The sequence below is a fragment of the Lissotriton helveticus genome, chromosome 8, assembly GCF_964261635.1.
Source record: "Lissotriton helveticus chromosome 8, aLisHel1.1, whole genome shotgun sequence".
Lineage (NCBI taxonomy): Eukaryota > Metazoa > Chordata > Amphibia > Caudata > Salamandridae > Lissotriton > Lissotriton helveticus.
This window is the reverse complement of record NC_136069.1, coordinates 356,174,444-356,189,126: the sequence shown is the minus strand read 5'-3', so window position 1 is coordinate 356,189,126 and position 14,683 is coordinate 356,174,444. Positions and strand designations below refer to the sequence as shown.

Here is a 14,683-nt window from a genome sequence, read left to right as displayed (position 1 = left end):
TTTTGCCCGGTGGTAGTGAGGGAATCCGAGGAGGCGGCCATGGGGTATGGGCGCACCCAAACTAAATATTGCACAGGGTGCCACCAGTGCTGAAGCCGGCCCTTATCTGCAGTTAGAAGTCTAAATCAGATCTTGTTTTCCACTTTTGTGACATTACAATGTTCCATCCTTGAACTAGAGCCGGCTTCCTTCTCTCCATGTTTATTTCTTTGTTTCGAAAAGGCTCTTCACAATAGTGGACTAATTTGGAACCCAAAGACAGCATAAAACCATAGTTGGATCATTGTGAATGGAAGGGATGGGTCTAGTTTTATGAGGTGTCACTCCCACTACCCCTTTGTTTAATTTAATTGAAGGAATTGCTGAAAAGCATGTACTAAGCTTGAAATTATCACTCCTACAAAAAGTTACATTTCTTTTCAATCCATTGTTTTTTTAAGTTAAACACGTTAAAGTAATAGTTTATTACGATACAGTGTCAATATGCATGCCAGTACTGCAAGGGGTTTGTCAGGCGCAGTTAGTTTTTAAGTGGTAATGCATTCAGGACAACCTCCACATAATTAATTTAACTTGTTTCACTTGCTTCAAGTTAACGTTCTAGGCACACAGATCAAAGTTATGCTGACAATTTGATAACGTGCAACGATTTCTGTAAGCATAACATAGAAAAGTAAACTATCATGGGGGTTAGATTAGCATGCCACATGTATTTCATAATATTGCAATCAGCAGAACCCAGTTAAGATATTGCTTTAATATTAAAAACTACTCTCAACACACAGACGATTTGTGGCAATCATAAAAGATGTTAGGTAAATATTCTCAGGTATCCCAATACAAAGGGTTTCCCCAACAAATAAATGTGAAGGAGAAAATCCATGCATCGACTAGCAGCGCCTGTTTATCGTTGCAACGCTGCAAAAAGATCGCTACTGCCTGCCCCGGAGCGTGGCTCCCGCTTAACGCATTGACCATGGCTTACATCGCAAGCCCCAGCTTGCCATCGCAGTGCGTCAGAAGAATCAACCCAGCGTGAGTTTTAAGCTTCATGTCACTGACGTCCTTTGCACCTGCTCCAACTCCAACAGCGCCTGCTTCACCGTTGTTGCATTGACACAGTGCGTCCTGTTTTTCTGACACATCGTCAATGGGTGCTAATTTTTCATCGACACCGCACCACAGTTAGGAACAAAGGCCGCGTGTCCGGAAACCGACGTATCACCTCTCCTGCCTAGCAGTAAAGAACTGGCGCATCACCTCACCTGGTTAGCAGTAAAGAACTGACACATCACTTACCCTGCCAGTAAGGAACCAACGCATCAACTACCCTGCGTAGTTAGGAACCGACGCATTGCTTTTCTTTTCGGGTGCCTCACCTCCCCTGTGTCTTACCTCGTGTTTGATTTTTGAAGCATCTAGGTACTTTGTGCTAAAACAAAAGCATCCATTGATTTCTATTGATTTAACCTGGTTACGCTTTTAAAAGTGAGATTTTGACTTATGTTGGATTTTTTGGTCATTTTGGTATGTTTTGTTCAGATAAATATTAGCTATATTTCTAAACTGGTGTGGACTGCTTTTGTAGTGTTTTCACTGTGTTACTGTGTGTGTGTACAAACACTTGCCTCTGAGATAATTCTGACTGCTTGTGCCAAGCTACCAAGGTGGTAAGGAGGGGTTATCTTAACTGTGTGACTCCCTTACCCTGACTAGAATGAGGGTACCTACTGGGAGAGGGTGCAAACCACTGCAAACTAGAGACCCAATTTCCAACAGGTACAAACAGTTCTTATGAACACAAAGAAACATTCTCACTCTCTAATTCGCTGTACCTTTGGCTTTGTGGTTTTCTCGAGAACGTTTTCTGCAGCAACACGTGGAATAAAAGCTAAAAAGAGAGAACAAAAATTAGAACAGTTGAGTGATTTCTTTAGCAACAGTGCAGATGAGCATATTATTCACAGTGATATTAAATAGCAAAGAATGATTAGCAGTGTACTACCATTCGAAATAATGTTCTGATGTCAGGTAAAGGCTGGAAATCCTGATACTCTTAAAGGAGTTGGGAACGTATCAGCCTTGTTGGCTTCTTTGCATAAATATAAGACTATGTTAAAAACAAACGGACACCACGCAAGAAAGTGGGGGTAACCATGGTAGAAGGAGCCGACCTTCTTACATAAGCCACTCCCCTCCCCCCCCAAAAAAAAAAATTAAAGGAGATCAGACTAACCTTGCCCACTTGAGTCTTTATTTCCTATGTGGCCATATAAGGAAGGTCCAACTGCACTGGCATGGATACTCCCTGTTCTATGGTCCACTTAAAAGTTCTCCCCTGTAGGGGCTTGGATCCTCTCAAAAGTTTGTGGTCTGTTCAGGTCAAATGTTTGAGCCAAGGGAGGGGCCTGTACATTTCATAGAGGGTGTCTTAGTGCATTGAGAATATTATAAAAACTGTGGTTTCTTAGCCCGAAAACCGTTTTCTCTCTTAAGAGGTGGACGCATTTCCTGGCTTGAGGAGTCTTGACCCCAGGGGCTGAAATTTGGGACCCCCCCAGTCTTGTGAGGGCTAAGATGAAGATATTGCAGCAGTGAGGGGTTTTCTCTATTTATTGGTATATAGATATATAGTTATTTCTACATTTGTTTTTGTCTGTGTGCTGAGTGACCAGCCTGTGACGTACTTTTGTTCTTAACTATATATTTATGTACATATTGTTATTCTCCTACACAAGTATTATTTGCTTGTGTTTTACTTCCTTACATTTCACTTGTGAATATTTCATTATTATCTGACTTGTGTTTATTATTTGCCTGTGTTTTACCACAATTATCTGCTTGTGTTTTATCAGATGCATTTGATTATTTTGTGAGTATTTTATTATTATTTGCTTGCACATATAAGTATATTTACATTTACATGTTGTTTTACCGGATTCATTTGACATCTGGGAAATCATTTCTGTTAGACAGTGTTGCACTAATAAAACCTCACACTTTATTATGAAAACTATCTTTTGATGAGCCTCATTTCATGAGTATGAAGCCCCGTTTCCAGGTGCGTTCTTGCTTTACCAAGTGTCTCGGCTGGGGAGTGCTGAATTTCTTTTACTTGGGAGTGTAAAGCAAGACAGGCCCTCAGAACAGAAATGAAAGTATGGTTGTTATTTTTATAACATATGCTATTAGGAGGCACTCTTTCTTTGCAGCATAAAGCCCATCAGCCACATGTTCTGAAGCGTGAAGGAATATTTGCTCTCTTTACATGCTAGAACACCATTCATTTCAGGCAATTAGTGGGTCTTCCCCCAAGCTCCCAGCTTACACCACTTCGCATGGACCTTGGGATTAGACCAATTGCAGATGAAGCCGCTCTTAGACCTCTTCTATTTTGGCAGCGTCTTTGGAGTACCCTGGAATTGGCTGCATACAGTGAAGAGCTGAGTGAAGTACTGAGCCTACAGGGTGCAGGCAAACTACCTGGCTTTTATTAAGAACACTCTTGTGGCCATGGGTAGGGGCAACTTGTGGAACAATGCAGAAGAAATCTTTTCTACAACATTGACGAAGGACCTGATAGAGACCTATAGGGAGTACATATTTGCCCAGATGCAGGGGCGGTGTATGTCTGGTTCACTGACTACAGGGTTTCTAGAAGTAAAAGATCAGTACAGACTAGAGCGTGCCCTGGATGATGTCCAGCCGGTCCTTGCCAAGAAGTTATAATTGCAGTTCAGGCATGGGGTGCTCCCGTTGCGTGCTTTTACAAATAAGTGGGCAGGTTTGTCCAATTTGGGTTGTCCTGCCTGTAGCAATGCAGCGGAGATGGAATATCGTGTGATATTTTTCTATCAAGAATATAAGAACGCGAAACATTGGTGGCTTTTACAGCTATGCAGAAGTATTGAAACCAGCCACTGCACTGAGGTTTTTAGGCTACTGAAATAGGACACTCACATGCCCATTGTATTTTCAATATCACATTTTTTATCTCTATGTGGTGTGCACGTAGAGCCATCCTAAAGATGAGCCTATAGGATTTGCTGATCTATTATTATATATTTTACAAACCGGGTCTCAGTCTTCGTTTAACATGAAAGAAAGTATTTTATGATTTTGAAATGAGTATTTTTAATCATAATGTCCTGTATACGTTGTTTTTATATTTTTCTATCTGTATACACTCTTGAACCCTACTAGGAGAGGGCCGCTATGTTAGCATCATGAAGCCCAGTTTTTGAAAACTGTAAAGGCCTTTATGCTGCTTATGTATTACACACGCACTTTATTAAATCATATATCTATAGGCTAATTTCTGGACCTCTGAGGCTGGCTTGCAGGTTATCCCGAATGTTTCATGTAACATTATTGTAATGTACATGCACTTTTCGTGTAATACTGGGCTCCACTTAGAGCAATGATTTTATTTAATTGAATGAAATGTATTGTATTTTTATTTTTGCTTTTATGGCCATATAGCCCGAAATAAAGATTTTCGATACAATACAATAACTAAGTCAAAACAAGACATGCATTGACAAAAATCAAAAGGCTAATCATAAATATCAGACCTAATTTGGTTGTGTCAATGCTTGTTTATTTTCGTGAGTCTCATAATCTTGTTTTAACTGGTTGGCCTGATTTTCCACTATGAATATTTTTGGAAATACAAGCATGTATCAACACATTTTACTAAGTGATGCTTCAAAGAAATAAATCCAAACATTTCAGAGTAGTTTAGCTAAACATTTGTTTTACTAGTTGTATTTTTTTTGGCAACATTTCATTTTGAAAGCAAAGAATCATCAGTCAGCTCATGCAAATATTTGCATCTAATCAGAGGGCATTCTGGAAGCATTGTATGTAGCCTCCTATTGGTAAACTTTGCAAAAGAAGGCACATATTGTTATACTGGAACCAATGTCAGTAGTGCAGTCTGTGCTTACATTTCCCTAGAGTGCTCACCACAATAATAAAGAATGTGCTTTAACAAACCATAAATACAAGTTCGAACAGCATTTAAATATGGATACACGTTACCTTAAATGCAGACAGTGCCCTTCCCAAATCCATAATGTAGTACAGTAAACAGGCAGGTAGAGGGTTTGTGCTGCAGGAGGGTGGGCCTACTTGTTCCATAGACAAAATAAATATGAAAACTTGCTGTCCTTGACTCCAAGCAACATGTTCTGGTCGTTGGGGTATAGGAACTCCACGCCCCCGCACGTTCTTCCGTTATTTTATCCAAAGCTTGGATTTTTTTTAGAAGCAAAATAACAAGACCCCTCCGCCGAACCGGACTGCAAGATACTACTGGCAGATAAGTCTGGATGATATGGTGGACACTGAAACACTACAAATCCATAGCTTTAAAGTTACAAATGGGGGTGGGGTCGCACACTACTCACACACCGGCGGTGTCGCCCCTAAGGACTCTGGTCAATGTAGTAAAGTGTTCGCGATGCATCATTCCTATCTGATGAAGGGTAATACCCCGAAACACGTGTCCAGGGATGGCGAAGACAGCGGGCTGACGAGCCTGGGATCCCGCACCTACGCGCCTGAGTGGTACTATACCTGGCAGATATTGGCAGCCATCGGCAACCCCAGTACACGGCCTATCCCTGCTGATGAGGGGTAATACCCCGAAACACGTGTCCAGGGATGGCGAAGACAGCGAAGATAGTAGAAGATCGAAAGATGATGCATCGCGAACACTTTACTACATTGACCAGAGTCCTTAGGGGCGACACCGCCGGTGTGTGAGTAGTGTGCGACCCCACCCCCATTTGTAACTTTAAAGCTCCCTTGAGCAGCGGGCTGACGAGCCTGGGATCCCGCACCTATGCGCCTGAGTGGTACTATACCTGGCAGATATTGGCAGCCATCGGCAACCCCAGTACACGGCCTATCCCTGCTGATGAGGGGTAATACCCCGAAACACGTGTCCAGGGATGGCGAAGACAGCGAAGATAGCAGAAGATCGAAAGATGATGCATCGCGAACACTTTACTACATTGACCAGAGTCCTTAGGGGCGACACCGCCGGTGTGTGAGTAGTGTGCGACCCCACCCCCATTTGTAACTTTAAAGCTCCCTTGAGCAGCGGGCTGACGAGCCTGGGATCCCGCACCTACGCGCCTGAGTGGTACTATACCTGGCAGATATTGGCAGCCATCGGCAACCCCAGTACACGGCCTATCCCTGCTGATGAGGGGTAATACCCCGAAACACGTGTCCAGGGATGGCGAAGACAGCAAAGATAGCAGAAGATCGAAAGATGATGCATCGCAAACACTTTACTACATTGACCAGAGTCCTTAGGGGCGACACCGCCGGTGTGTGAGTAGTGTGCGACCCCACCCCCATCTGCTGGCCAACCGACTACTTCCACATCTCACTTCCTTGATCAATCGGGCTTCATTCCAGGTCGTAGCATCTTGCACAACTTTCAAAGACTTTGGGATGTCATGGCAAGTTATTCAGACTGCTTCCTGAGAGGGGCATGTGTAGCCCTCAATCTGGATTAAGCCCTTGATTCCCTTAGATGGGAATATATGCTGGGGGTTCTGAAAAGAATTGGCACATGCCTTAATTGGACACACTGTCGTTTACCATAGGTAGGGGCAATGTCCAAGGGTGCCCTCTCTCACCATTGCTCTTTGCAATAGCAATGGAACTACTAGCATTCTAATTGACATTACAGGGTGCACACTGGGGTATTCCACTTAGAACCACCATATACAGCGTCGCTATATATTTGTTTGAGATGCCCAATCAGATCTTACTCCAATAGTCTGTTTTTTATCGGACTTTGAAGAGATTTCTGGACTTAAAGTTAACTGGTCCATGTCCTGCATTTTCCCTCTCAGTGCATGTTACACTCTGTCAGCCCCTCTTTCCATTGATTCTTGGTTCACATGAAAAATGGTCACATTTAAATACCTTAGTATTACTTTATACCATTTACTGGAAGATCTACAGGATGGTAACCTAGGCAGAGCCATTAGATCACTTTTGGTTAACATTGACGTGATCAGGATAGTGCCTATTTACATGATAACCCTTCCCCGCCTTCTGTCACTATTGCGCTCCTGTGCCTTTTTTCATGACTTCGATGTGATACTAAGCTAGTTTATTTAGCACAACGGTCGCAGGCAAGTGACAATGGCCACTCTTAAACTTCCAACTGACATTGGTGGCCTAGGACTACCGGATTTCAAACTATATTACCTTGCAGCTAAGCTTTAATGACTGACTCGCTGGATAGCAAGTCACTCTTGCGCGGAGACCGGCCTCCTGGGCGATGAGCGGAACATGGGTTTAATATATACCATCACCCTTTCACTAAAGACCCCAGTCACGAGCATAGACACATTTACACCACTACCCTGCAATACACTAGAAGAGGACAGAAAGAAGCATTTTGAAATTATTGTGTCACAGGAAGAAACAGGCAAAGATGTCAAAATAATGTTAAGCAGATTAAAAGAGGGGGCATTAAAGCACAAACACATGTACACACCGGCCTACAAGTATAACATAATTCAATTTTCAAATCTTAACTTGCTCTCAATCAGTTAAATAAACAAAGGCAGAGTTTGAATAATCACACAATGTTTGCAGATCTCTGTGAAAACAAAACTAACGAGTCATCTTCCAAGGAGACATAATTTGCCACTTTTGCCACTTGTAAATTACATAAACCTGCTGTTCTTCATGATGTATTTTTTCTTCAAGAAGGTGAAACCATTTCATTTTGTTTAATTGTTTTTCTGATCAGAAGAAAGAATTATGTTCCTGGAACTTTAGAGCAATCTGAGATAGGCTATAAATAACTTTGCTTACACAGAGCTAACATTACTTTTCTTATTTGGATTCTTTATTTTTTCAAAGGTTAACCCTTGAAAGCTTGGTTTGTTTTTGCTGTCACTCCTGTTGTGCTAGGTTTGTGTTAATTTTAACATGTCATAAATTAATTTCTAATTTGCCTTGCGTAATTATTTTTTTGTTTACCTTTTAGGAGCCTTATTTAAAAGATATCAGATGAAAAAAACACCCGTTAAGCTAGATAAGATAGGTATTCAATTAGGATTTAATTACTAAAAACTTTTATCTGAATATTCAATCTGATTTATTTAGAAAGCGTAATATTTGTGTGTATGTTACAGCTTCAAAAGTGGTAGTCAGTGAAGTATCCTGTATGAGACACAATTAGAAGCACAGCAGAATCCATTACACTGCCAGCACGTGTTTTTCTATCCCTTTACTCCTTTTCCCCTAGGATGTCCTTCAGTTCATTGGTGTATTTTGACTGAACTGCTGGAAACTCTGGAAGGAGAGGGAGGGCATTTAGTTTTTTCCCGTGATACTTCTGCGGAGGTGAATCCAGTGAGAACCAGGACACCCTGCGTTCCTAGGCCCCCTACTCTCTGTAGCCTTATATTTCTTCTAACGCACGCAAGCCCTCCACAAACTCTATGCCCCTGCGATCCCTCTTACAGGGGAAGTGGTCTTCAAAAGCACTATACCCCTGTCTCACTGAGAAGAATGGCTTGAACATGAATTTTTCATCTTATCCGATTAATTTTCCAATGGTGAACTATCATCATTTGACACGCTCCAGGCAGACTACACAAAATACAATTAATCTGGGCCATTTTCTCACTTACACCCACCTTAACCAAGTGCTAAGAAGGGCATTTATTGTCCGAGACACAGAGCCCCCAGTAATGCAGTTACACAGGCACTTTATACCTTAGGAGATGCCACACAACTGGTTCACTGGTTATACCAATCTCAACTCCAGCATTGGGACCAGGCCCAAACTCCCTTGCAGGAGAAATGGAAGTGAGATATAAGCCGCCCACTGCAGCATTCAGAATGGTACAGAGCCTTGTCCTATCCCATATGGTGTCTTATAATTCATGTTTTAAATATATTCAATATTCTGAACAGGGCCTATCTTACTCCCCCTCGTGTTTCCAAAATGTATCCGGGTCCTCCTCATTTGGCACCTGCTGTTCCTCTGAAGCAGATATTCCCCATATGATTCGGTTCTGACAGCTTACTTGGACAGAATCATTGCTTACTCCACCAAGTCACTGGGCATCGTCTGGGCAATTCTTTCACGATGCTCATACTAGGCCTTTTTCCTCACCCACACTCAGACAGGGCCTCGACTACTGGCAAGATGTCACATTACAATGATGTGGAAGATCCCCCAAACCACTGACAATACAGTCTTAGGGGCCCCCTAGTTGGCATCAGAAAGTGTCCACCTACATAGAGAGGAGAGCGCGGGTTTACGTAAACACCCCATCGTCCATGACTGGACTTCTCTAGCTGGGAAATGTTCACATGCGACCAAAACACAATACACGTCCCCCTCAGCAACCCACTACAGTAACACTATCTCACTGGTTTCTGCCTCTTTTGGAAACTGACTGAACTGCTTATAGCAAGTTCACAAGTAACATAGGTTAGAGTCCAAAGCAACTATTGGTTTTGTCAGAAAAAGTGGATACGTTTATATTCACTACATAGACAACCCACATCAGCATTCGCAATTGGTTGGAATGGGTTAGGGTGCGGTGTGGGTAGAATGGGTAGCTGATTTCAGAGAGAGGTGTGGGAAGCTACCTTATGGGCATTTGTTAATGAAAAAATTGGCAATTATGTTTATTAATGAGCACTATGTAACATATCAGTACACAATTCACAAGTTGTTGGAACTTGTATCTGTCTGAAGAATGTCAATAATAAAGATTTTGTTTTAAATGTTGATGATCTTTGTGTGGCAAATAAAAGGGTACCTACTGGGTACTTGCCTGATCAGGACCATTTGCCTGTATAACTTTGGGACACATTTAGAGTTTGGCAGATGTAAGACATTTGCCAAAAAGCGACAGATTCCCCATCCACCACACTCAGTGATCAATGGTTTTTTTTAAGAGTCAGGTAAAGTGCCAGTTTGGCCCGTCGGTTAATATATGTCAGACCACATGTCAGGAGCTGGGGAATCAGCAAATCCTCCCCCATCTACCACTGAGGCCACCCTCTTGCAACGTTTCCTCCAAAGTCCCAGCCTGGTTTCCGCACATACCATCAAAGCGGTCAAGGATCCCCTCTGGCTCCCACTCCCCTCTTTCAGGGGAAAGCCCACAATTGATTACATCTTTCTTTCAGATCACCTGGCATCACACCTAAACAATTTTAAAGTGGACAGCAGAGACGAGAATGACCAAAGACCGCTGAGGGCTATTCTCCAATTAGAAGGGAAAGTCGCCCCACAATTGCAAACTCTAGGGGCTTCAACCGGGGAAGAGCACCACAAAGAACTGAGTAGAATAAAATGGTCTGCAAAGTTCGGCCTAACACTTGCAGAGTGGATTACATCTAAAGAGTCAAAACCAACAGAACTATGTACAGTCCCCCTCCCTGTGCATTGGGAAGCACTCCTAGAGGACCTAAAACAAGCCCTGGGGGGACCGGGCACCACCCTGCTGCTGGCCACCCACGTCCATTCATCCTATCTACATATCAAATCAAGGGAATTACACCTTATGAAACGAAGCCTTTCAAAGGATCTGAAGGCAAGGAAAAAAGGAAATAAAAATTTGAAAACACACTCAAGCTCATCCCTCCGAGCAGTACACCGAAAGAAAGTTTGGCAGATATAATCATAGAAGATTGAGGCAGATTGACTGAAAATCTTCCCTCTCCTCACAGAAAGGGTACATATACAACTCTGGAAATCCATCAATCATCACAGTAACACCGGTCAGATAAGAGAGAATGAGTGGCTGCCGAAAAGTGGGTCAAATACGGAAAAAATCTTTATTTTGATCACCAGAACACACTATATACCAACTTACAACAACCTTCCTCAGAAACACGCCAGGCCCCCAAAACACCTACTTTTACTGAGGCTGAGGTAACTGACAATCAGTCAAAACAGCACAAACCGCGGCCAGACTAGGGAAATTCACTGACACAATTCGGGTCGCCCTTATAAACTCTACTAAAGCCACCAGCAGCAATCAGCTGGCCATCAATCCAGAATTATAGCGATTTAATGGCTTGCATAGCAAAGAAGGCAACACCACCAATCAAGACCTGAAGACCAACTGTGCACGTCAGACCAGCTAATTCACTGAAAGGAGGAAAACTTCCACACACGTCGTTTTAATCGTTTTTATTCTTAATCAATGCTTGGACAGTTAAAGGGCTCCTCTAAAAGCGCATTAATTCACAGCGTTAAAGGGTTTATTCAAAGCACTAAAGACACAAAGGCACCAAAGACGCAGTTACCACCCTAATGCATCAGCACTATAGATTTGGCCTGGACATACGATTTTATAGATTTTAGCGAATCCAGAGATTCCAGCCAGAACGTGAACGATGGCTACAAACTTAAAATCTTATTTTTATCCTCTTTTTCCCTCTTTTCCCTTTCTTTTTTTACTCTACATATGAAAATGCAGCATATTGTAATAATTATAATTAATTTTTAATTAATCGAACAATAAAGAATACTGAATGAATGATTGAACATTAAAAGTTAGTTGAAAAAGTTGCAGGTGGGAAGCACACCTTGCAAATTTCCATTTGTCTCATTTCAGAAACTGATTCCTGCATTTAGGCATCATAGTGGTGACAATTTTACCCAAAGGTTATCAATACCAGCTTATGAACTGAGAAAGAGGCTTTGTCTGCAAAAAATGAAATTGAGTATGGAACAAACAATTCCTCCTTTGATATAAAAAGGTTTTTCCCCAAGTTGTGGGGCTAGCCGCGGACCAAGATGGCCGCCAGCATCTGAGGTCCAGTGCATCATCTCCCCATTCATCCAGTGCCCCGCAGTGCTCGGGACCGGAGACTATCACTGTCATATCTGGTGGCAGATAGGTTTGGTAAACTGGTTGCCGATACAACCTCAGGGACAATCGGAAGCTGATGGATAAAGTTAAACGTAATACCAAAGCCCTTGGAGAAGTGTGCCCAACAGTGACTCTACTGCAGGATCAAGTACAGAGCCTGACGGAGCAAGTGTTGATGTTGGACTGCAGAGCTGGTGACATGGAAGGCCACAGTCGTCGCAACAATATATGAATAGGCGGCCTGCCAAAACGGATAGAAGGAGGAGACGAGGTGGCATACTTGGAACGATGGTTGACAAAAGACAAGGCTGCTCACGGTCTATCACAACTTTTTGTACTTGAAAGGGCACACAGAGTGCCTGTGTACCCCCTGCCCCTCCTAGTGTGCAGTCTCGTCCAGTGGTAGCGTGACTGTTTGATTACAAAGATAGGGGTCTCATTCTTCAGAAAGCACGCATGGCAGGTCACCTGTTGGTGGAGTATGCTACAGTCCCCATTTATCCAGATTACATTTATCCCGATTACACGATGGCAGTCCAGAAAAAGAGGTCCAACTTTGAGGGGATTGAAAAAAAAAAAGAAATGAGGGAAGATGGTATATGCTACACACTCCTTTTCCCTGCCCACCTCAAAGTCCTGGTGGGGGGAGCACTCCTTGTTCTTTGACAACCCAAAGAATGCCTAGAACTAGAACAAGAAGCACAAGGTGGGACTGGTGATGGGACGTGGAGCAGGCCACTGCTGTCGAAACACCAACGAAGAGTGAGGAGAGGAACAGCGCACCAGACCCACAACTTTGCACACAGCTCTGGAAAGGGCATCAGCTATCGACATGGCATCCACATTTTACAACAGACAGAAAAGCATGACTTTGGAGATCCCCAATCTGCCCCGTGTGCAGGGTCCACGGACTCTGAGGACTCCTGTGGAACATTACGCCAGGGACCATACGTTACGCCTAGGACAGCTGTGACTCGTAGTATTGCCTGGGCGCAGGAGATAACACGTCAAGAGGCCTGCCCTCATAACAAGTGGATTGGACTGCCACTCCCAAAAATGTGTACTATAGACGGTGGCCTATGGACGACAGCTGCCAGGGAACACTGACCGCTTGCTGATGTGAGGGTTTAAAGATGGAGGTGACCCATATGCGTATCAAGTGGCTGACACCCCTTAGAAATCATTGGAGTGGAACTAAAGGGTTGTTATTCAATGTTGTTCACGCAAACTGGTTCAGATGGATAACTGTTGCCATTCTGCCCTGGAGCCCTTAGTTTATATCCAAGCCCGAGTGACTCTTTTAAACAGTGTATTCAGGAGGATCAAGGTGGGAGAGTGGACAATTTGCAGTATCCTATGTCTTGAAGAAGCTGGAAGTGGGTTGAGGGAATGGTAATGCAATTGGCACATCTTGCAATCACGAGATAATAAGTACTACCTTCTCACCTGGGATGTCAGGGGCATGGGGGCACTCAGCAAGCGCAACAAGATTTCAGTGTGTATGAAGCGCCGGAGTATAGATATAGTGTTCCTACATTAAACATACTTGGTAGGCGACCATGTTAATACATTGCAAAAGAGATGGAGTGGCCAAATGTGTGTAACACCATACTCATAATTTTCCCGGGGAGTCATGATAAGGCCTGGAATACCTCTAGAGGTTAACAGGTCATGTATAAAAACGGAGGTCCAACATGTTATACCGATCCGGAACTTATACGGTCTGTGGAAAGTCCCAGACAATTTCTGGCAACGCTGGTCCCCATCCTCATGCAGGAGACCACTGCCTCAATGATATTGGGGAGGAGGGGAAGGGGGGGGGGACTATAAATGTATAGCAGACATACATTTAGATAGATCAGTCTCACCCCTTGCAGACTCGCCAACTGTATTGGTGGTGCACGATTTCCAAGAGTGGATGCACAACTGAGGCTTGTGTGACCCTTGGAAGCTGCGAAATATGGTGAGAAGGGAGTACTAGCTTTATTCCCCAATGCATGAATTGCATGCACGCCTACACAAAATGTTGTGTTCCACAGGGTCAGCTTAGTGGATGGATCACACAGAATATCTCGGCCACAAATAATCAGATCATGACTCACTGAAAGTTAGAGTGCGCTGAGGCAGACATGTCTCACCTATCCCTATCAGGAATCTCCAAACAGCACACCTAGATGAATCTACAGTCCGAGAACATCTGGCAGGAAAGAAAGGAACTATTGTCAAAGCTAATTGTCGCACAGCGTTCCACAGTAACGTTGATTAGGACGCTTTTAAAGTGGTGATATGGAGCCATTGCCATGGCGAATTAGTTTGCAGTTAAGCAGAAGATGTTATTTGAAGGCTGGAGGTAGAATCGCAGAGAAATCCAGGTTGGGAGAACAGACTGAGAGAAGAATGGAAAAAACATGCCTACCTTGTAGGAAGACTAAACCATCTCATGAAACGCAAATATTTATCCTCGACCCACGTAAGGGAAAACGGGTGGGTAGGTTCCTGGCGTGGGTCATAAGTTCGGGAGACCGGCTGTAACCAGTCAATCGTAAGGGACCCAGTGGGGGCATTGGTCCTTACCCAATTTGACATACATGCAGAATTCACTCATCACCACCGGATGCTTTACGAGGCGCGTGACCCTCCTTAAATTGACATAATGGAGGTATTTTTCACTAGAGCATCACTTCCGACACGGATGGTGGTTAGGGAGGTGCTGGGAAACCCCATTATAGAATCTGAGATCAGGGGCGCACTAAAGGAATTGGTCCAGGGCAAGACTTCCGAAACGGATGGTCTCCTGG

General features: G+C 43.4%; 1 protein-coding gene across 4 annotated transcripts in view; it reads right to left on the bottom strand.

Moving 5' to 3' along the window:
* The window catches only part of B3GLCT (beta 3-glucosyltransferase), a 1,060,368-nt gene that overhangs the window by 1,022,222 nt on the left and 23,463 nt on the right, over positions 1 to 14,683 (bottom strand). For all 4 annotated transcript variants that reach the window (XM_078657144.1, XM_078657145.1, XM_078657146.1 and 1 more), the window contains exon 2: positions 1,836 to 1,891. In XM_078657144.1, coding sequence (XP_078513270.1) covers positions 1,836 to 1,891 — 56 coding nt within the window. The remainder of the gene's footprint in view (positions 1 to 1,835; positions 1,892 to 14,683) is intronic.